The sequence below is a fragment of the Ischnura elegans genome, chromosome X (assembly GCF_921293095.1).
Source record: "Ischnura elegans chromosome X, ioIscEleg1.1, whole genome shotgun sequence".
Taxonomy (NCBI): Eukaryota; Metazoa; Arthropoda; class Insecta; order Odonata; family Coenagrionidae; genus Ischnura; species Ischnura elegans.
Genome location: NC_060259.1, coordinates 97,880,545 through 97,903,564, shown reverse-complemented (window position 1 = coordinate 97,903,564; position 23,020 = coordinate 97,880,545). Strand labels below are relative to the sequence as shown.

Below are 23,020 nucleotides of genomic sequence, written 5' to 3'. Positions count from 1 at the left end.
ATATTGATTGATACTAATAGGATCAAAAATATTGTGCATCGCACAAGCTATTTATACAGTTTACTTCGGTAAGCCTCTTCCAAAACTGAAGAAAATGAACTTATTGCAGACAAATAATACTGATGTCAATGTGAAAAATATTCTGGGCATACCAAGAAATAGTCCGCCATCGGATTTATGATATTTCAAGGCATACGGTTACCACCGAGATTGATGTCTAACTTAGGGGAGGTAGGCAAATATTATTTCCTCAAATCACGTTAAGTATATCATAGATATTAGACGGACAAATACCATTCATTTCGAGCTTAATGTCTTCAGTCAAGTGGCGGCATGTTAGACATTGACTTCATTTACGCTTATTTTATCACATCTGTAAAAAAGGCTGTGCTCGAAGACATAGTGGTATTCAAACGTCGTGAAATGTTTTGTTCAACGACAATGGGAGAGTTTCCTTTTTTCTACATTTCGCGTAATACTTTTCATTGAAAAATTTCTAAATAGAGCACAAAATTTCTCCCCAGCGTTCCACCTTGTCTATTTCTTCGTGGAGCGAATAGCTGTAGCTGTAGATCACCTTTTCCACCCATTAACAATTTGAGCCGTAGAGCACATTCTGTGTCAAACACGAAACACCAGTAAGCATAACGGCAAACTCCATGTAATTATTCTCAGTTTGAAAAAGAAAACCGCCAATAAACATAATTCACCTTTACATGAAAAATTAGCCCACGAAATTTAAAGCGTATTGAAAGAATTTACGTGGTCTATTAATATACCAGTTCTGATTTTTTTATCTAAAGTAATTGGCGGTAACGATAAGTATAAACCAGATTAACTAAAGGTTAGGAACATAAATTTGAATCACTGAATGACCAAAGAAAAATATATTTTTGAACAGGCATTTTACCTCCTTTGACTAACATAAACCGTCATAAAAATCGATGGTAGCTAATAAAATTGATAAACACCTTTATTGTCTACCTCGCGCACTTAATTATTCATGAGTACATTGGAAATAAATAGTGACACGGATAAGAGGCAAAAACATTATTTGGAGAAAAATTACCGTTTAAAACATCGAAAAGCAGAAATTATTTTGAGTAAGGAAATGCTTCAGGAAGCTATCACAGAAACCTGAGAAGACATGGAATAGAGTACACCCACTGATGATATACTAGGGAAGATAACCTGTGATTAATTTTAAATTCGAAACAATAAAGCAATAGTTCTTGAAATTTGATTAAACAAGCTATTCATGATTCCTTATGACACTTTGAAGAAATATTAATAATTATTTTCTAAAAATTATTCATATTTGCCTCAAAGTAATATCTCTGCGTTCCTTACTGCGGGTTAGGTAATTCTTGAATTTAACAATGCCACGTCATGCTGATTTATAGTTGGAACAGACTTCGTATGAATTCGACAACGTGCTCAAGTACTGTGCTGAAATTATTTGTCGTGCGAACTTATGCTTCCGTAAAAAATATCATAAACTTCAGGAACACAGTATGTTGGCATTTGTTCCCGTGTGTGGTGGACGTCTGCGGGAAGACCATTTGCGGGAACTTCGCTAATTACGTTCGCCCAGACGCCGCCACCATTTTTCAGCGTTGGAGCGCTCGTTTACTTGGAGCTAACGAGGCATCGCCTTCACTTGGTTCTGCAAAACAACTTTATTTTTTATTCCTCCGTCTGAAAAAAGGTCGTATTTTAAAAGCAAATAATGCGTGAAATTGCAAAGGGTGGCCTGGGGACGTGGAAGAGGCAACTGGGAGGGGTGGCAAGGAGCACATGCAGAACGCCCATTGGTACCGCTCGTGGGAGGACTCTTGGGTGGCGAGTCACTTAACTCGACCAGAGTCACGTCGGAGGGAATCGTCGCGTCCAGTCGACGGCACTGATCCCCACTCCCCCGCAGGCCTTCACTGCGAGGAGGGGAGCGTTGGTGATAACGTCGCACAGTCAGAAGAGCTCCGACCGCGTCGCCGAGCAAATCTTTCACCTCGCTCTCGCTCTGTTTCCTGGTGCAAAATGCCGGGAATTCGAAACGGCACCGTCATCGATATGGTAGAGCTAACGCGGAGGATAGCCGACGTTCTGTGGAGAATCATTGGAATCATCGGTACGCTAGATCTGCCTGCGGAGCAGCCTGGGGGGACGCCTCCCACGCCCCCCCAAGCCCCTGGGGCCTCGGCCAACGCCGCCATCGTTGCCTCTGGGGCCCCAGGCGCCCTCGGGGCCGCGCTCCCAGTCGTCAACTTGGGTGCCCGAGTCCAAGAGCCGGCGTCCCCCGCCGCACCCGCCGCACCCGCCGCCCCTGCCCAAGACAACGACGAAGACGACGCCCTGCCTGGGCCGTCTGAGGCGGAGGATGTGGTTCGGGCTCGTGGCGTATCGGTGCCTCGCTGGGCACAGAGGCGGCGCCTTGCGCTGAGGACGGCCCGCCTCCAGCGACGGGCTTCCAATTCATCGGAGGACGACACGGACATGGGCCCGCCGCAACTCGGAGGCCATCCGAGGATGAGCAGGGGAGCGCAGACTGCGCGCCGACCCGCCAGATTCGGCCGGCGCAGGATGACGCAAGATCCGATGACCTTGGGCGAAGATGGTCCACCACCCAGCAAGAGATCGGACTGCGACAAATAGACACGCAGGTAAATCCTTATCTCTTAAGCCCGTTTTACACGGGGCATCCCATTACGCAGGTTAGCATTGAAAAAATTCTTCAAATTGAGAGAATGCGAGCTCGGAATTTGAGCAGGGGAGATTTTGCATTCTCGCATGTGTTCTATCAATTCACCGCTTTACTCGCTGCAACTTTGACTGCGCCTTCGTGCATACGTCAGATTGCGCAATGACGTGCCCCGTGTAAAACTTGCCTTTATACACTAATTCACCCCACTGGCCACATCTATACCATAGGAATTCTCTTTGAATACACTAGTACTAGAATGCTATGTGCAGAACTATAATTTATATTACTCAACAAATGATTCAACACACTCAATGTGGATGCCTTGAATTCAAGTCATCGGTCCCCTTTGTTTCTCAGCCTACCATCTGTCTCCGCGTCTTCTGCTTCACCCTGCAAATATGCCCAGCGTCTCAGCGTGTTTTTTGCACGTGTCGTTTGCTTGAAGCAGATTTTTTGCCTCCAAGGTGCAAGAAAAAACATAAACTCCGAAAATATTACAAAATATAAGTTCCTCATGGAACTAATATTTATTAATATTTTTTTTAAAGCATTGAGTGTGTTAATATCGTGCATCTCTTTCCGCTCTATTGGATTTCTTGTAGACTAGTGCTGTAGTTGGGCCGGTACGGCGCACCCCCTAAAACCCAAACTCGTTATAAGCGTACCGGTTAAAATACCTTCGCGGACGGATGTATAATACATGTTCAGCTGTTGGAATTTTTGGTGAGTACCGACTACATTTTTTACAGCACTGTTGTAGACAATAGCCATGAGTATGATAATATTTAGGCCAAATGTAGGTTCAGATCACACTTTTGTAAGAATGCCATGCGGGGATTATCGTTAATTTGGTCCAAATTTGAAGTAAAAGAATTGAGTATGCCCGTATTAGCGCTTGTTCGGGAACTTGTGATAAAATTATTGTATACATAAATGCATTTTTGTGAAATATGTTAATTACTTTCGAGATGGCATCATCGTATATCCACTACAAATATATACGAATTTACGTATTCGCATATTTCCTTAATCGTCGTTGTGTGTGAGGTTTATATGATACCAGTTGCTAGAGGAAAAACTTATATTTCTCCTTGTTTTATTCTGGGTAATAGTTTGAATTCCTTTGAATTCTATCAAAAATTTAACCGATATCAATTATAATTAGTGGATAAAAGAATTTATTATACCTATTCGTTACATACCTGTCTAATATTATTGTTAACACCAAGCAATTTATTATCAATCGCTTCAGGCTTATGCTCCATACATGAGGGCAGAGTCGGGAAATTTTCTCCGTCGGTCATTTAAATGCGCAGAAAGGAATTATTTTTTTAGGAAATCGTATCAATGATATTTAGGATATTTAAGTGAAGGGAATCTGCTTCTTGGCTCCAATAAGGTCATGCGTTCCAATGTATTTCCTTATCAGTGAGTTGGTTCACAAATGCCTTTGCATGTCTGTAAAACAATATTTTGTTTTGTACATCCTTTTTTCCATATCATGAACGCATTTTCCGCTTCTCAACTTGGCGGTAGTTTATGGTCACGCAAATGCTTGTATCGCTCGAAGAATCGATCTTAGTCGCTGAGGTGCTAAACCATACCTAATGAAAAAAGATTTCACGAGCGAACGATAAATGCTGTGCACCTATTGTAAGTGCCAACTCGCGAACTCGAGAGTGAACGTAAATGAATTTTATATTTGGGATAAATACGAGAGTCATTTAGTGCAAAATATGAAATATTAATCCAATCATGAACATTATGACCATAGTTTAAAAAAAAACTTCTATATTTCTTGTTCACACTTGATAATTTTTAGGCTAATTCCATGGGAACTTTCAATTCCCTCCATTGTTTTATATTCTAATTTCTGAGGCTGAAAGTGAGAATGAAAAATTTAAGAGGCTGCTTCATAAATCTGAAGCAGTCCAATTTCTTCCAAGTACCATTACTTAATAAAGTATATAAATCAGTGAAAGACTCAATCAGAACTATCTTTATTTACCATGAATATGCGAGTTGCTGCTTCCTGCTACATCCGTTTCTTATTCATAGACCCATGTCATCTACTCACCCTCAGATGCGAAGGGTCATCCATCGAGTAGATGTCGCCACTGGGATTCGCTTCCTTAGGCCCATCCATATTTGTAGGGAGACGAAGAAGGGTCTCATAGAACACTCCGAGTTTTCTATGGAATTGGGGGATAGGAGTTCTAGTGAAGATATTCACTAACATCCCTTCATGCGTCTGCACCTCCTGGCTGGAATTCAAACGAAAAAGTCATTTTTCAGGGTTTTTTAAGTGGTCTGAAACGTCCTGTTCACGCAGCTTCGCCATGCGATAGGAAATGAGAGAAAAAATTTGATTCAAGCAAATTAATATGAAAAAATAAGAATCGCTGCTAATGAAAGCTAGTGAAATTCCATCCGTAACTTTTAGATTATGAGGTAAAGGCTTTTATCGAATTTTTATCGGTTTACATAAACTTCGGATAAACGAATGGAAACGAAGAATTGCAGCATATAAATTATAACTAAACCGGAATTCCGATTCCTAGCAAGCAATTTTAAAGCACGGTGCTCATATTTTCTTGCTCCTCTGTATAAAGTAGGCATTCCTGCAAATTAAAAATATCACAAAATATTTATTAGTAGCTGTTGCTTGTTATCGGTTCGTACTTCCCTCATGATTGCTAAGACAGGAAAAAGGAAAATATTTCTGCTGATGGCTGTCAGTTGTTGATCATCATACACTTTTAAAAATCATTGAATATACCGACACATTTCGGAGCTGGTTCAAGTATAAGGTTTTTATTCCATTGGGATTCTTGAAGCAACCTCTTACAGAAATATTTTAACAGTCATGGAGGAAGTTAAGTCTGTCCAAGAAAGTCATGACATTGCTAACGACGATATGCTCAACTATCTTTCCTATAATAAATTCTAATGATATTAGACGATAGTTGCCAGGGTCAAGTCTATTACCCTTTCTTTTATCGGTGTAACGCTTGCAATTTTCCAGTCTAGCTGTAACTTTCCTTCGGATAGTGACTTCTTGAAAATTATCGCCAAGTATAGTGTGATTTGTGGGGCTAACTCCTTGAGGTCAGGCGCGGGTACTCCCTCCGGACCCCGAGATTTATTATTCATAATCGATTGTAGTTGCTTAGCTATCCCATCACGCGGTATCGAGATTTTTTCCAATGATTCCTCTGTATATGGGATGTCTAAATTAAGTTTCCGAATTAAGTTTAGTATCGTCAGTAGTGTATACACTTTTGAAGTGGGAATATAATATGTTAGTTTTGTCAATATTTTCGGTGACACGTTTACCATCTTTATTAAATAACGAATCTACGGTTGAATTTATTCCTTGAAGCTCTCTCGCGTACGACCAAAAGGATTTCGGATTTTAAATTCGGATTTTGACAGGTAACCGTTTCTGCTGGTACGTCAAAGCCGATTCTTCCAGGAACCTTATTGAAATCCGAGAGTTTTTCCACTTTAGTAAAATTCTCCAAGTATTCTGGGTTATGTCAGTTTTTCAGATTAGCAGACAACCCTGCCAATAAAATGCAAAGTTAGTTCTTCCAAGTCCCACGATGGAAATTCAAGATGAGCTTAAAAATGGAAACAAGGGATGAAGAACTGAAGCTAACGAAGAAATACAGCCATTCAATTTTGAATTTAAATTTCCAATTCATGATCATCTAACTTGCAAGAGAAGAGAAAATTGCTCCTTTGTTTCTGAAATGGAAGCAAAATTAGTTAGTCTAAGAATAACAGACTGCATAATAACATATAAAATATTGATTCTACATATTCTGGTATTGATGATGAAGACAAAGCATTTTTCTCGTACGTTCACAAAGAAGTCTCCGGCTTGAATTGATAATGTCACACCCTGGTGGCGTAATATTGATGTACTAAAAAGCATATTAATTGACACTTGACCAGCAGTTTTTCAGTTATTTCCTGCGGTTTAGTAATATCATATAAAACATTGATCATGCTACATATCCTGGTATTGATAATGAAGACAAAGTATTTTTCGTCATTCGCTGCAGAAGCATCGAGAGAGGAGAATTTTGTGGCAATAAGCCCAATGCCTAGATTGACTTCTTAGCGGGACACCGATTAAAACCATGTTTTTATTAACAGTTAATGACAATAGTTCTTCTTTGTCGGAGATATTGAGACGAATGAAAATTGGTCGTGTCCTGAATTTTAGAAATATCCTTCGGCGGTTCTTACATTTTAAATTGGATGAAAGATCATGCGGACGGTATTTTACTTCCAATTTGGGTTGAGGCCAATACATATTACCATCACTATTCCCGAAGCTATTTATTTTTATAAAGATCGAATTCCTACTTATATCTTATAAGCTAGTGCAAAATTTGTATTTTCACTTTATTGTCATGAGCTTTCCATCAAGTATTCCATTTAACTCCGATGCAATTTATTTTTCATTCCAAAATACTTTGCTATTATAATAATAAGTAATATTGATAATGATAATAAAATAATCATAAAAGAGTAATAATAATAATAGCCTCCCTTGCCTTCAAGCACTTCCCTCTTCAATTCACTGTAAGGACCAATCCCTTTCAATCTATCAAAAGATCCTATTCTCTTCCTTCCTCTCCCTCGGTTACGTAACATTCTACCCTCTAGCACTGTTTTCAACCTCCCTTCCCTGATAAGTACTCATTTCATCCATTCCTTCTGTCTCCTCCGCATCTAATCTAAAAGCTATCTCTCCTCACCCACCATGTCCAGCACTTTATCGTTCCTCCACCTCACCGTCCACTTCAGCTTCTCCATTCTTCGCCACACACACATTTCGAGCGCCTCCAGTTTTCTCTCGTCCTCCTTCCTAAGTGTCCACGTTTCTGCACCGTAAAGCGCTACACTCCAGATCAGGCTCCTCACTAATCTTTTCTTTAAATTCTTACAAAGGGGATCTCTCAGAACCCCCTTCCTGTTCATGAACACCTCGTTTGCTGATGCTATTATCTTCCTGATGTCCTGACGACTGTATCCGTTTTAATTAAATTAAATTAAATTAATTTTTAAATTTCCTCAAATACGGTACTTAAATAGGCGAATTGCTCTGCCTGCTTATGTTTTTCCCCACCTACTTTTTTCTTGATTGTCACATTCCTTGCTCGCGGTGCTTTACAAAACCACATTACTTTGGTATTCTTGTGATTAATCCTCATCCCTTACTCCTTGCATCGCTTGTCTAACGCATCCACTAGAGCCTACAGTCCCATTGCTGACTGGCTAATCAAGATTTGATCATCCGCGAACCTAACGGATTTAAACATCATTCCTCCTATTCGGAAGTCCGCTCTTCATAGCATGGCCTTGCCACTCCTCTTGATCTGCTCTCGGTAATCCTAGGACAGAAGGATCATGTTCTGAATGTGTTGGTATGCCATAGTTAGGTATTCACGATAAAATATCAAGATGAACCAGTCCCTTTCCTCATTAATTCCTGGTTACTTCAAAAGTGCTGAAAGCTCTCCTTCAAAACACACTATCTTATATATGCTTTGATTGATAGCTTTAGTCTTATTTGTAAACAGTTGAACACTCTTTCAACTCTTCGTTCCATTTCAATTCTTTTTTAAAATTTTCATTTAATCTAGCACTCCTCTTGAAAACACACGCTGAAATTCAGTCTAATTAAACATTGGTTAATCTACCATACGGATCAATGCATTCAATATTTTTCATGATCATGTGTAAAGCTGTGCCTACATATTATTACAGCAGGAAAAATTTTTATAACCAAGTCATTGGTTACATATGTTTGTCAGTTGGTTTTGTCAGAGTTTTCTACAATTTTTGGCCGATATTTACTTGTTCATTGTCTGTATTTCTGGTTGTAAAGTTGTTTTAGATGGCATGTTCGTTTTTTATAGCATTATTTCGAGTTTCTTTAGCGTGAATAAATCTCTAGTGTGAGAGGATTGATCTTTTAAACTTGAACAGTTGCATATTGTGAACTAAGATGATCATGATAACGTAGGCTATTGACACTGATGATACTCAGCTATATCCTTATGAATTTATGTATCAGGTGTTTTTTTCATTTAAAATTGCATGAACTTGGGAAAAATCTTCTCAGTTTTTCACTAGTCCCTGATATTATCACCATGTTCAGCTAAAGCACGTTAAAAATTGTATTGATTTATGGTTCTCAATCATCCTTACATGTCCCCATTCAAACTCTTTTTTCTTATTTCAATTGTAAACCGCCGAAAATAACGGAAAAACGACTGGTGAAGTGTAAATTAATGTGCTTTTTTGTACATAAATATTAGGCCACCATGGTGTGACATTATCAATTCAAGCCGAAGACTCCTCTGTCAACGTGCATGAAAAATACTTTGTCTTCATCCTCAATACCAGAATATGTAGCATGATCAATATTTTATATGATATTACAGTCTCTTATTCTTAGAGTAACCAATTTTGCTTCCTTCTCAGAAACTAGGGAGCAAATTTCTCTTCTATTGCAAGTTAGACGATTATGAAATAGAAATTTAAATTCAAAATCGAATGGCTGTACTCCTTCATGAACTTCATTTGTTCACAAAGGAGCATAAAAAAGTCATCTCTTGGAGGATCTGGTACAGAGCATGCACCATGGTATTATTTGTAATGATTAGGATACCTAGAGTGATAATTCCTTCCATTTCATTGGAGTTCACAATTGTGTATACCGACAAACAGCGGCTATATTGTTATAAAAACATTTTCATGTTTTGTTGATGATGTAAATGTTGAATTATAAAGGTCTCTTTTGGTGGTTCCTTGTGATAACATGCTTATATTATTGCATCTCAATTGTTATTCCACTTGCTACAAGTGCTGAAGTCTCTGACATTATCATCTTGTTCAGCAAAAGAATGTTCAAAAATTGTATTGATTTTTGTTTCTCAATCATCCTTGCTGAATGGATATCACAATTGAATATACCGACAAACAGCAGCTATATTGTTGTATAAACATTTTCATGTTCTTTTGATGTTGCTAATGTTGACTCATAAAGGTCACTTTTGGTGGTTCCTAGAATTAGCATGCTTAGTTTATTGAACCTCAATTATTATTCCACTTGCTACAAGTGCTGAAGTATTCATCTAAATAGGAATTTGCAAAAATGATATACCCTCATAAGAAATTCTAAGGTAACTCTAAATCCATCTTCATTTTTTATCGTTTCTGTCATGCAAGCTATGAGACGTAGCTGTTGTAACCTCACTTGATATTTTTCTATGTAGTTCCGAGGATGATTTACAATTCGATAAATTCTGAAACGTTGAGAGATTCGATATAATCTTAAACGTAACGATTCTGAGCGATTCTGAAACTTAGACAGCTTACATTATTTTTCATTCACCGGCGATAAATAACGATTAAACCAGCGCGAATAATTTAATCCTTTGCATGGCATGCTCTCTTTGGCCTTAATGATTTCCTGACATTCCCTTTACACCGTCACGATGCGGAACATATTTTTTTTGTACTAGTGCTATAACTTTTGATAGCTTAATTTACGTGCTAAATAATAGCTTTTCAATTACCCTCCACAAATAACTCAATCACTAATTATACAAAGCAAAACGAACATAAACGGGACCAATTAAATACCTTGTCCATTTTCAAGTACCCAGAGGGGCACGAGCCCTCGTCCCCCCCTCCAAAATTCGCCTAGGAACGTTAGTATACGCAAAGACATTTCATCAAGTGTAACTGTGGCGTAAATATGGGGGTGGGTGTTTTAGATCCCTAAAGCATCGATGACTTACTTCGAGTATTCAATGCAAAGGACGCAGTTAGACGTGTGATTTCTCGCATGCATGCGCGTGGTATCTTATTTTCGCTGCCTTCCGATTTTTTCCTCCCGGAAATTCTTGGTAGCCAAATATTATACGCATGAAAAATTATTACTTCGTTATACCCGCAACACTATCTGCTTTATGATTTTAAATAAATTCGTGAGTAACGACGAACTTAAGGGCATTGCTATTCAAAAAAATATGCGTGTCATTTGTTTTTAGCACTCCGCCTACCGCGACTTAGCACTGAAAAGAGTAATATTCGCTCATCATGATACAGCGAAAGAGTATTTGCTGTTTTTGCCGTACATTCAAGTTAAAAATCATTCTCTGAACCATAGTGTGTTAAAATATTCGTAAGATCTAGAGGCAGGAAAGCTTATTGGAAAGGTAAAATACAATTACACGTGGCAGACTTGAAATTTACTGCGAACATGCTTGAAAAATGTGAATGCATATGCTTAGGGTGCCGTACGGATGGACACGTGTATGAAGGTCATGAAATACTAGCTTATCCGGCGAACTTCGTACCGCCTATCAATCAATGAACTTAAAGTTTAGCTACATCATTTACAAATCAAGAACGGCTTTATCGTTTTTAATCATATTTTATTTATCATAATAAAATATGGATACAAATACAATAAAACTACGTAAATGAATATCAAAATTTCTCCTCAGAAAGACACTTTCTTTATTGAATCTACGTAGGGTGGATCGGAGCACGTTTACACGGATTTTTTTTCAATGAATTTTCTTACGTTTTAACCTAAGAAATTTTGGGAAATGTGGTTTTATAAAGCATTTATTGAAATAAAAATCATACCAATGCAGTTGTTGGCTATTTGCGTTATTAACTGTAAAAAATATTTTTAGGTCTAAGCATGTTGCGTAAACTTGGCCCGTTCACGGGGCAGGTTAGCGCAACGCTAGACCGACGCCTGACTGATGTTCATAATCGTGTAAGGAAAACCCCTATTAAGCAGTATTATTATCAAATGACTTTGGGCGCCCCAGTTAAAGTATCTCTGTTTGGAAAAAAAGCACTGCGTAAACGTTATGCATGCGTAAACGCAGCACGGTGTGACTCACACGTTCGGATTTAATGTCTTGCGTCAAGCACCTTCTTATAAACAACAGTTTTTGTTTCGTTATCAGGCGAAGATAAAGCGGATGAAGCTAAATAAATATAGCAAAGCGAAGCAGTGACGCAGCGATGGGGGTTTTTTGGGATAAAAGAGAATTTTTTTACTTTTATTAGGGGACAGATGAGTCACAAACAACCCACCATTTTGAACCATTTATCTTAAAAAATGTCTGGGGTAGGGCCCCCACACCTCTCGCTTACCTTGGCAGGTTTTATATACCCTACAAACCCGTCAGTATTAGCTGCGCCTAAAACCCCTAGCTGCGCCCCTGAAGCGAAGGAAGAAATACAGCGGATGGTTTACCGACACGTAAGCATACCACATATAATTGGCCATGAGAAAATCATGGGTTTTCATTAGCACATGAGCATAAACATTAAAAAACTGAAAGACTGATCATGCGATTTGTTAATCGTTATCACGAATTCAACACGAATTGGAAATTGAATTCGTTTGAGTTCAAAAGGTAATATAAGTTGGTATCATGGAATCTTCGTCAGCTTGGAATTTTCATTATCAGTTTTTTAATCACCAAAACGCATTCCGTTTGATAGTTTTGTTTGATTTAGGTTTCGAAAGATCGTGAACACTGAGCCTACATTTAGCTGTAAATCGTGCCTTGGTAAGCCAGGTAACGTCCAAGGACTTTGCAATCAATCAACAATTGCTTGGAGATTTATTTGTTTACAAACACGGTAGTGAAGTGTCAACTCGAGCTGGGCTTACAATTACCTGGAATTTAAGTTTTTTTAATACAATTTCAATATTTTGAACATACTTAGTAATTAAAATGTTATATTGCTGCGAAGTTTAGTTTTGAAATTGGTAAAAACAAAACAAATAATTTAATTCGCAGTTTTGAATGACTTATCAATAGCTGTTGTGTTACTAACTCCTAAAAACATATCCCTAAGAAAAGGTTGAATTTTTTGGGAACTTTTCCTAATTTTTAGTGTTCTACATGTTAGCCGGGGCTGAGACGAATACAAAGAACCTAATATCATTAAAATGGGTGCAGCCGTTCTCTCGAGTTATAAGTGTTCTAACTAACACGATTTTCGACTTTCTTTTATATTCCTAAATTTCGCCGATATTTTCATCTCGTCTCTTTCTCCATAATTACATTCCGTTCTTTCCTCTAGTCATACTCGACGCACGGGATCCATTCCTTACCGTCATAGACCATATGCCCAGTCTTAACTTCTATAATGTGATTTACTTAATGATTGGATTATTGCAACGTTCTATAAAATAATGAATTGCTAATACGAGAATAAAATCGCAAATAGTTCCGCAGATGAGTGCCATTGGAAAGCGTCGAAAGTTCCCAGACTTAATCGTTCTAATCTAGTATTTATTAATCGAACGAGCATATAAGATTGCATATATGAATGACAATATGCTAACCACTTATTCACCCACCTCATATACACATAAAAAATGAAACTGTCCGATTGAGTGACGCCTTTGAGTTTTCTTTCCACGTCAGACGTCACGTCTACGCTTAGGACGACGCCTTGCGACTTTCGATTTCTGTCGAAACGTGTGCTGCAGGAATTTCGCGACCCAATTTACTACCAGAGATGCTGCGGTTACGTTCGTCCTTTGTTATCTCTATTCCCCACCCACCAAAGCACTATTTTCACAAGGAGTGTCCTCAGTTTATGGAGGGTTGGTCAGTATATTCAACAGTTAGCATGGAACTTGAATTAAAACTAGCAGTTGCATCAGATTTAGTCTTCTAAGAGGAATATTCCATAGTTTCTACAGAGTTGGTTGGAAAACACGAGTATATCGCGTCATTCGCTGCAGCAGCAGAGAAATAGGAGAATGTGTGTGGCTGTTAGCCCAATGCCAACATTGACTACTTCGTGGGACACCGATTAAAGTTATATTATCATTGAAAGATAATGACAATAGTACGTAGCGATATTGAGACATAAATTTTCCTCCTTCCATATAACACCTCGCCTCACAATAATAGTGTTAATTAATTTACTATTTACATATGACCGAAAGGCAAAATTAAAAATGAGAATGAAATGAAAAAAACATGAAAAATTATGAAAGAAAATTCACATGAGTATTGCATCAGATGATGGAAAAAATAGCTAAAATACAATACTGAACAGTCGATAAATATTAAAAAAAAGGGAATATACTTGAAGTTTATAAAGGTATGAGTATTTCAGGGACAAAACCTGAGGACAATAACTGTTATCAATTTCGTAAAATACTAACACCTGCTCAGAAGGAGATGTGAAAAATCTGCAAAACACATGACACGGGCGTATTGGTGACACCTTGAAATTTTATTGTCGTGACGGAACTACACACCATCAATCCAAAATAAGTGATGCTCGATTTACCTGAATTCATGGTCGCCATAACAGAAAATAAAGTATATTACCACTTAAGGAGGAAAATTTTCTAACGGCAAAATTAAATCAGTTTTGGAAAACCAATCACATCTATTTACCGACACCAAAGGGCAACTTTGAGTGATATCACGAGTCGCTTCGACATAAAGTGAAAATATAAGGGATCTCTTAGATACAGGAAACGTAGTGAATGACCATGATAGACGAGGAAAACGATTAGTTAACGTTAGTGACCCTGCACCTTGAGAAGGCCAATTAAGAAACATTTCTGTAATTCTGCCTTCCTCTTTTCGGATGCACATGCCTCTCCTCAATCTACGTTGGAATAAATGACATGAATATTAAAATGGAGTACCAATATAATATCTCATTACCATCGAAAATAGTTTTTTTACCTATTCTTACTACTTCCAGATCGTCATGATCATTCTTATATCGTTAGTGTTTTGGGACGTCCTAGCATTGTTTCAGCATTACTTGAAGAAGGTTTATTTTTGGGGTTCAATAAATCCTTACATTTGCTCACATGGCGTGGAAGAGGGATGACCGGGTCGCAAATGTCCAAAAATGTGCTTAAAGTGTACTTGAACGCTCCCTTAGATTATGGAAATTTCTAAGAAAGGAAGCTAAATGAACTGATTATGCAGCACGAAATGAATAATAATATACTTAGTTATCTTTAGGAAGGGCGGATCCAGGTTTTCTTGCTGGGGAGGCATAACGGCTGACATCCTAAAGATCCTCTCGTAATTGGGATTAAGAAGAACATATAACAATTACTGTACGAAATATACTTTTAGTTATAATATTGAATGTTTAATCATGCATATTTGAATATGTTAATGAATAATAACGACATATATCTTTTTTGTTCCCTTTGGATAGCTTACATTATTTTTTTATTATTAAGTCGGAAATAAGAAGGGAATATTTTTATCGTTGCATGGCATGCTCTCTGTGGCCTAAATGATGTTCCGAATTTCACATCGTACCATCTTGGTTCGGAACCTCCTTTTTATTTTATTAGGGATAAAACTTTTGATAGTTGAATTTACGTGCGAAATAAATGCTTTTCAGTTACTCTCCATTGGCTGTAGCACTGATTTAACGATGGAGAAACGTGCCGAACTCCTAAATCCCTTTAGGAACCTTAATATACCCAAAGACATTTCATCCAGTGCAACTGTGGCGTAAATACGGGGGTGGAGGGGTTAGATCCCAAAGCCTAAGAAAAATAAAAATAATTATTTCAATCTATTATCCAATTTTTCCACGTTGTCATGACTTGCCGCGCAATCACGAGTGTAACCCAAATTTTATGTGCGAAAATGATGTGAAATATATTTCCAGGCATGTAATTTTTCAAAAATTTTCCTGAACCCTTCCGTTGCCTGCCCCTACCAAGCCCTCCGTAGCATATTCCTAGTTAGTAGTGAAATATTGAGGGTGAAATGAGGCGACAAGAACTCACAAGCGCTGTCCCTGCCGACGCCGAACTCGTTCGCTTGTGATCCGCACCAACGTATCGAAATGTGTTCTCCCACCCCTAGACACCTAGGGGCCCAACGGAGGGGAGGTGGACGGAGCCCGGAGTGGGGGAAAGAGGGGAAGGAGATGCCCGTGCGACCCTCGCGCCATGCGCAGTGACCAGTCTTCCTGCGACATCCGAGTCGATTGGAGCGAGCCAATAATTTTGGCAAGTGGAAAAATGGAATTGGAAGAGACACTGGCCCCTCCCGATATTATAACTATTATCGTGAAAGGTGGGAGCATTGACATAAATCGCAGAGATTTAAATGTCTCGGTTAGAGACATGTTGCAGGAAGCTCTAACTAATTTTGCCACTGAAAATGACTCTGGGATTAACACTCAAGATCAGGAAAATGTTGACGATGGAAATGCTGCGAACATGACACAGGTAGAAGAGGAAACTGACAACGGGAAGGAGGCCTCTGAGTCCCCGGATGTGATTATTTTGGATAGAGAAGAGAACAATGAGGCAGGCGGTGGTGGTGAGGAGGACTGCGAGATTGTGTACGAGGGGCCATCAACCGAGGATGTTTATGCCGGGTATGCAGACCGGGTTTTCCGAAACATTAGACGACGACTACGCAGACTGTGAAAAAGATTCTACTAAGTAAGTAAGGTTAACTATTTTAATATTAAATAAACTCACCGGTGTGATCGTAAATGCATTTTCCGAATAATGTTGGGAGTGTGGGGCGAAGGATTTTGTTGCGTGAGAGTTGCGGTGATTCTCTGCGACTGCGTGGCGTGGTCTCTGAGGCAGTCCTCCGCGCGACAGGTGGGTTTCGGATATTTTCACGCGGGCTCTACATGGGTCGTGAGCGCTTCAATTTAGTCACTCAATAGAATTATTCTTAATAGATAATGAAGAAAGCGTGTAAATTTAAAAGATAGTTTGAAGAAATCGCTTTTTAAGGACGTGGTATTTCAGGATTAAAGGTTACATTTTATGCTTTATTGCTTGGTCAGGCCTACACGGCACCTACAACTCTCACTGTTGAGACGCCCTTGTTGGTAGGATGAAGTGGAGCGATTATTGGTCACTGCGCACGGAATCCAAAGCTAAGCACGAGTTATTTTTAGGTTTCGAGCAATGATACTCGCTTTATATATTAGTTCACGAAATGAACAAAAGTGGTTAGGATTTGGCAGTAGTGTGTTCAGGTGCATTTAAGGTCTCTAGACTTGTTTAATTCGCTAAAAAACATGTGAAAGTGTTATGATTTAAAATGTGAGATAAATGAAAAATATCACCTTAATTTTTTTTTGGAATGCGAAGGTGGCGTAGTTAAGAAAGTTGCAGCGCAAATTATCCAAGGGAGAGACAGCAAAAAGGGACAGCATACTATTTCAATCGAAACCTTTATTTGTGAGTACTTTTTCTCAATTTTTGCAACCAATGGCCATGATATTTCTGTAAATTAAAAGAATCAGGGTAGGTGTAAAGATCGCGTCCTGGCGTTTAAGTATGATATGTCATTTCGCTGCATTTCATTCCATTATATTGCTTTCACTAACGATTGCTGCCATGTTAACGCTTGACGATTGTTAAGGGGTGCCGAAAAATACTGAAATAGTAATAGTTGGATCTTAATATCGAAGTAACGCAGGCGAAATTAACCCCTCTCCTCTGCATGTGGAAAATGGTAACCGTGGTACACCAATCGGTTGACTTGGTGAAGTGTCAATGTAATTGTAAATTAATTTCTGCCCCGTGATAACCATTTCAGATAAAGTTGAAGTAAAGGCTAGAACTATCACCTTCTGGGTAATTTCCACAGTAATTTACTCGCAACGATCTTAGGTATGACTGGTTTTTAATTATCATTCATATTCGTGCGCAGTAAAAATTTTAAATTACTTTATTTACTGGTGAATTTATCATCGTCCTTTATGAAAGCATCGATGATTTACTGTTTTAAGGTATTCGATGCAAAGGACTTCCATTGCAGTTAGACGTGTGATTCCTCGTATGCATGCGTGTGGTATCTTAACTTCCCTGCCTTCCGGTTTTTTCCTCCCGGAAATTCTAGGTAGCCGAATATTATACGCATGAGTAATTATTGCTTCTTTATACCCGCAACACTATCTGCTTTTGAGTTTTAAATAAATCCGCGGGTAACGACGAACTTAAGGGCATTGTTATTAAAAAAAATATGCGTATCATTAGTTTTTAGCACTCCGCCTAACGCGATTTAGCTCTGAAAAGAGTAATAAGCGCTCATTATGATACTACGAAAGAGTATTAGCTGTGTTTGCAGTACATTCAAGTGAAAAATCAGTCTCTGAGCCATAGTGTGTTAAAATATACGTAAGTTCTAGAGGCAGGAATGCTTATTGGGAAGGCAAAATACTATTGCACGTGGCAGACTTGAAATTTCCTGCGAACATACTTTAGAAATGTGAATGCATATGCTTAGGGTGCCATAAGGATGGGCCCGTGTCAGAAGGTCATGAAATATTTACCTAAATTTTTAAAATTTCGGGATGCAATAACCCGTACGAGTTATTATTGCAATGTTCTTAAGATAATGAATTGCTATTACGAGAATAAAATCACAAATAATGCCGCAGATAAGTGCTATTGGACCGCGTCGAAATTTCCCAGACTCAATCTATCTAATATCGTATTTATTAATGGAACGAGCGTATAAGATTGCATAAATGAATGAAACTTCTTTAAAATTTAGGCACTGGGAATCACAGCTTAAGTAAAAGTGGACTATCTCAATTTTTGGCTATGTGGAATATGCTCTTGAGGCCTGGTTGCACGGTAAATTAACACGTACAAGTTAATGTCCGTTTGCGTGAATGACTTTTGTGGAATGGAGCATGTGTGAATGCATGAACGAAATTAGAACACGTTCTATTTTCTGTTCATGCATTCGCACAAGTTGGGTGGTTACGCGGTGCATTTTCGTGTTCATTGACGCGTTCATACATTTAGGCATTAACTTGTACGGGTTATTGCATCGTGTAACCGGGCCTTTACAAAACCCGTAGCATGAAAGTGGATTTCAATGGAAGTTAATTTCTTACGTTAGCTCGATTCTACCGCTTTCCACGGTTTTAAAAGCTTGGATCCATCTTGAGGATAATATTTCATCGGCTGAAACGCAGAATTCCTCATGTTCAAGACGTGTCGGATCGGAGGAAGGCTGCAGGATGGAAGGCGAAGCATTACATTCTGGATAAAGCGACACGCCATAAACCAAAAATAGTCAAACTCCAAGTACCTCAGAAGCGTTAATCACGCCCCCTTCTGCTGTCAATGAACTCCTGATGACGATAACTGAATAGAGCGTAATCGTGCTTTGAGACTTAAACTGATGGCGGACGGATATTTACACTTGTAGGAGTGCGATTTATTTTCGTCACCAGCTACTAAATCTAGTCTACACCGCGGCACGACGCCGGGTCTGCTGAAAACATTATGTTGAGTAACCCAGTATCGGTGCTTGGATGCATACTTGATAATAACCCTTAGTTATACCCTCCTTAATTATCGAACTTATTTTTGAGTTAGGTACTACATTTAGTTATAATCGATGGTGACCGATTCGGACCGTGTAAGGCGAGTGGATGACATCACGCACTATACACAGCAAAAGTTTTGCCCCGATGACTCCGCCACTGTGTTCTTCCTGTTGGCGCTATTGTCTAGTTCAGGGGTCTCCATAATACGGCTCGTGGGCCGGATCCGTCCCGCGGAGGGCTTTCATCCGGCCCGCGCACTCGTTTCAAGTAGCGCGCGATACTCGCTCGTATTGTTGGTATCGAATACTTCAGTAATTGGCAAATTTGTTATCCGGCCCGCGGGGCGATTCGGAACTTGTGGCCCTCGTGGCCTAGTAAATTAGAGACCTCTGGTCTAGTTCATAGTAATGACATAAATGTGAAAACATAATGCAATGGTTTACAGCGCTTCCCCCGGCTTCGCTGAAGTGGAAATCGTATGCCGCTCCGTATATGATCGAGTGACCATAACGTGACACTTCATTTATGAAAATCATTATCCATTTTGAGACGAAATCTTCGTACTTTTTTATTTGGAATTTGCAATTTCTATAAAATCATTGTTTCTTTCATGTGGTAATATAATTGTTTTGAAATTTTGATTAATTTCTGATATATTGCCCGCGGATACTATCACTTAGATCTCGGTAACCATGAAAAAATTTGAATTTCAGTATACGCCACGTTAGGAACTTTCCCGATCAAAATAATTGAATAACAATTATGAGATAATGCAACGGCACTTGTTAAAATGATTATTGTATGCGATGCCTTCCAATATCATTCGTAATCCGAGGACTTTTCGCATATGGATACTCAATCAGTAAAAAAAGAAATATTTTGAAACTAGTTCCGGGATTGAAGGCGTGGTTCAACTCCTTATTATTGGAGCACACATCGCGTTGATGAACAATGATTTCTCCCCCTATCAATAGTGATACTGGGCAGTTGATTAAAGGTTATTCCGTGAATTAAAAATGGGTTTAAGCTTTAAGTTTCTATCAAAATGATTTCACGGTTTGGATTTTTGGAAGCATATTTTTAATACTGATATTAATACTGATATTGATATTTAAAAGTGATACTGCCTGGTGAAATATAAATGCGTAATCGTAAGCATGAATAGTCGGGTATTTTAAAAGTTATTTGAAATTTTGACGTCCCATTGAATAGTTTTTATTGAACCTTTGGGAAATTTCTGCTTATTTTAAAAGAAATAATAATAACGTTTCAATTGGGATGCACAAGCGTCACTCCAATTGCACTGTGGTTAATGAATGTAATTACTGGACTCATTCACGAGCATATTTGACTGTGGATTGTGATAGAGCAAGAAAGTTGAAGTGTTCTGCTTTTTTATGAATTGATCCGTTGGGTATTTCTCCAGCTAGTCGTGGCGAAAAATGATGGCTTTAACCCTTTCGGAGATAATTTAAAGACGTCATGGGCTCCTTCTTAGCGATTACCGGTGTCTCAGCTTTTTCTCATCCTCACGCATCGACCTCACTTGGCTCATTGATTATTTCACTTTCGATGATTAGCCGAAACTTAGGTTACGTCACCTACTCACGAAAAAATAAATGGAAACTTTTGCGAAAATTTAATTGACTTTTAAAGGAGAGGGACTGAACATGATTGATTTTTTCGCTGTTATTTATCTTTCCCTACCATTGAATTCTTTGAAAAAGGAGTGATTTGCGTGTGAAAGGCCAATTGCTGTAATCAAGGGGGAAGTTTGTGATGGGGCGTGTATGTTAACATTTACTTTGCAGTTTAAAGTAAGCCTCCGCCGCTGATATCGATTATACTACCCTTATATTTCCGGGTCTCGATAGCCTTTTTGAAAACTACAGATTTCTTTGAGCCTGATTTCCTGCATAAGCTCGTCTATTCTTGTATCTATGATTTTTCTCATTTCACCGTGAGTGCTGAGATTACAGGTATAACGCGCACCTTTGAAGAAGCCTCCAGAGTTGGTGGAAAACCGTAATTAATTTCTTTAAATAAGCTGGAATAACCCAAAAAATAATAAAATATGTATATTATTTCTCACATTGCATTAATTGGTTCGTAATTCCCTCATGATTGCTATGACAGGAAAAAGGAAAATATTTCTGCTGATGGTTGTCAGTTGTTGAGCATCACACGTCTTTTAAGTCATGGAATATTCCGACACATTTCGGAGCTGGTTCAAGTGTAACGTTTTTTATTCCATTTAGATTCATGATGAAACCTCTTATAGAAATACTGCACAATGCTATACAAAATTATAAAGCATATCTATATAGTTATGAAGAGTTATGAAGAGTTATAGTTATGAAGAATTAAAAGGATGGGATGTTGCAGAATGTAAGGGAGCTCATACGAGTAAAAAGAAAGCGTCACGCAGTCTTTCATAAGAATAGAGCTGGAAGCCGCTTAAGACTTGGAGGCTACGTGCTGGGCTTGGATTGGTTGACAACTAACATTACATCTGTCGGAGAGACACGGAGAAAATTATCATCGAACCTCTCTATACTTCCAGATCCAAGAAAAAAAAATGAGTTACAAGGGATCCTTTGCCAAATGTATGGATGTATGTAGGTATTTTTTCTCACCTCGACAATGAAGGATTTAAAAATCCCCAGGTGGGACTTAGCGCGCACATCTTCTTTGTTTACTTTTTCTTTTTGTGTGATAACGGCTGGTGATACAATACGCCACACAGCGATTGATGCGGCTTGCGAGTTTATACAAATATGGGCATGAAAACTGGAGGAAAATGTGGGACTTAGTTAAACAATTGGAAAATAACACCGAGGACTATCTGGGACCATAAAAAATTAAATGGACCTGATTGGACGGAGTAATTATTTTTATCCCTTAAATTGATAGTTTTGATAACCTGGAAGGTAACACGAAAGAATTATGCATAAATAACGTGATAGTATCCTTCACGCATTCACTAGAACGTAACACCAAAATTAAGTCATGTCGTGGCATTGATTTCAATGGAGAAAGACAAAGCATTTTACTTCCTCCATTTCTTCAATATTCCATTACTCTTATTCCATTTTTCCTCTCCTATTCGCAATGAATCTTAACATTCACTATCTTCGGATAAATCCGAGCCACCAACTCAGTGTGGCTAAAATAATTCAAGCGACTTTAGCAAGTATATTAACCGTGGCATTAAATTATCATGAATCATTTCATTGAAAGATCGAAGAACATGATCCAAATATTTTGGTTGAAGCCAAAGACTGTTTGAAAAAGAGAAATTAAAGCGTGTATAGCCAGATAAATGATGTATAAAATAATTTCACGGATATGTACATGATTTGAGGAAGATACATGATTGTGGAGGGAAATGAATGATTGTGTAGTCATTTATTTTGATGCTCCAAACCTTGGTTATCTCAATATACAGATCCGAAGAATTGTCATTAAATGATGGGGTAATTGGTGCCGTTCTTTTTGTAATCACAGTGTGGCCCTCCGCCTGGCATCCGTCAGCTGTCCGGCAGCGAAGGCAGTAAACGAAGGAAGTTCCTCCTGACTCGCCAGTGCTGCAGTATCGAAAGAAGCCATTTGTGCCTTAATATTACTTCTTTGGTTGTTTTTTGTATGCTTTTTTCCCAGTTTTTGAAGGAAGACACTTCATAATTGTTTAAGATATGTTATTATATTGTTTAAGATATATTAGTAGATTTGAAATTTTGATTTTTTTTCATTAACCTGTAATGTTTGCATTACGAGCCCAAAAATTTGTAAGAAAAATATATTCAAGTCATCTTTGGGCCGAACAGAATTGAAATGAGATGTTGTACTTAAATAAAAGGGTTATTCGTGTTAGTTTTTAACAGTTTTCAAATGAAAGAACGACGCGATGTTTATTTCAAGGTTTCTCAA

The 23,020-nt window shown here is 38.5% G+C and overlaps 1 protein-coding gene across 2 annotated transcripts; it reads left to right on the top strand.

Moving 5' to 3' along the window:
- Window positions 1-1,961: 1,961 nt before the first annotated feature.
- On the top strand, window positions 1,962-23,007 carry LOC124171469 (neurogenic differentiation factor 2-like). 2 transcript variants are annotated; one of them, XM_046550641.1, is made up of 2 exons: window positions 1,962-2,660; window positions 22,598-23,007. In XM_046550641.1, the coding sequence occupies exon 1, from the start codon at window positions 2,038-2,040 to the stop codon at window positions 2,650-2,652; it is 615 nt and encodes a 204-aa protein (XP_046406597.1). In that variant the 5' UTR covers window positions 1,962-2,037; the 3' UTR covers window positions 2,653-2,660; window positions 22,598-23,007. The 2 variants fall into 2 exon arrangements, 1 of the variants encoding a protein (XP_046406597.1); XR_006867736.1 differs by lacking the exon at window positions 1,962-2,660 and adding an exon at window positions 15,818-16,223.
- Window positions 23,008-23,020: the final 13 nt, after the last annotated feature.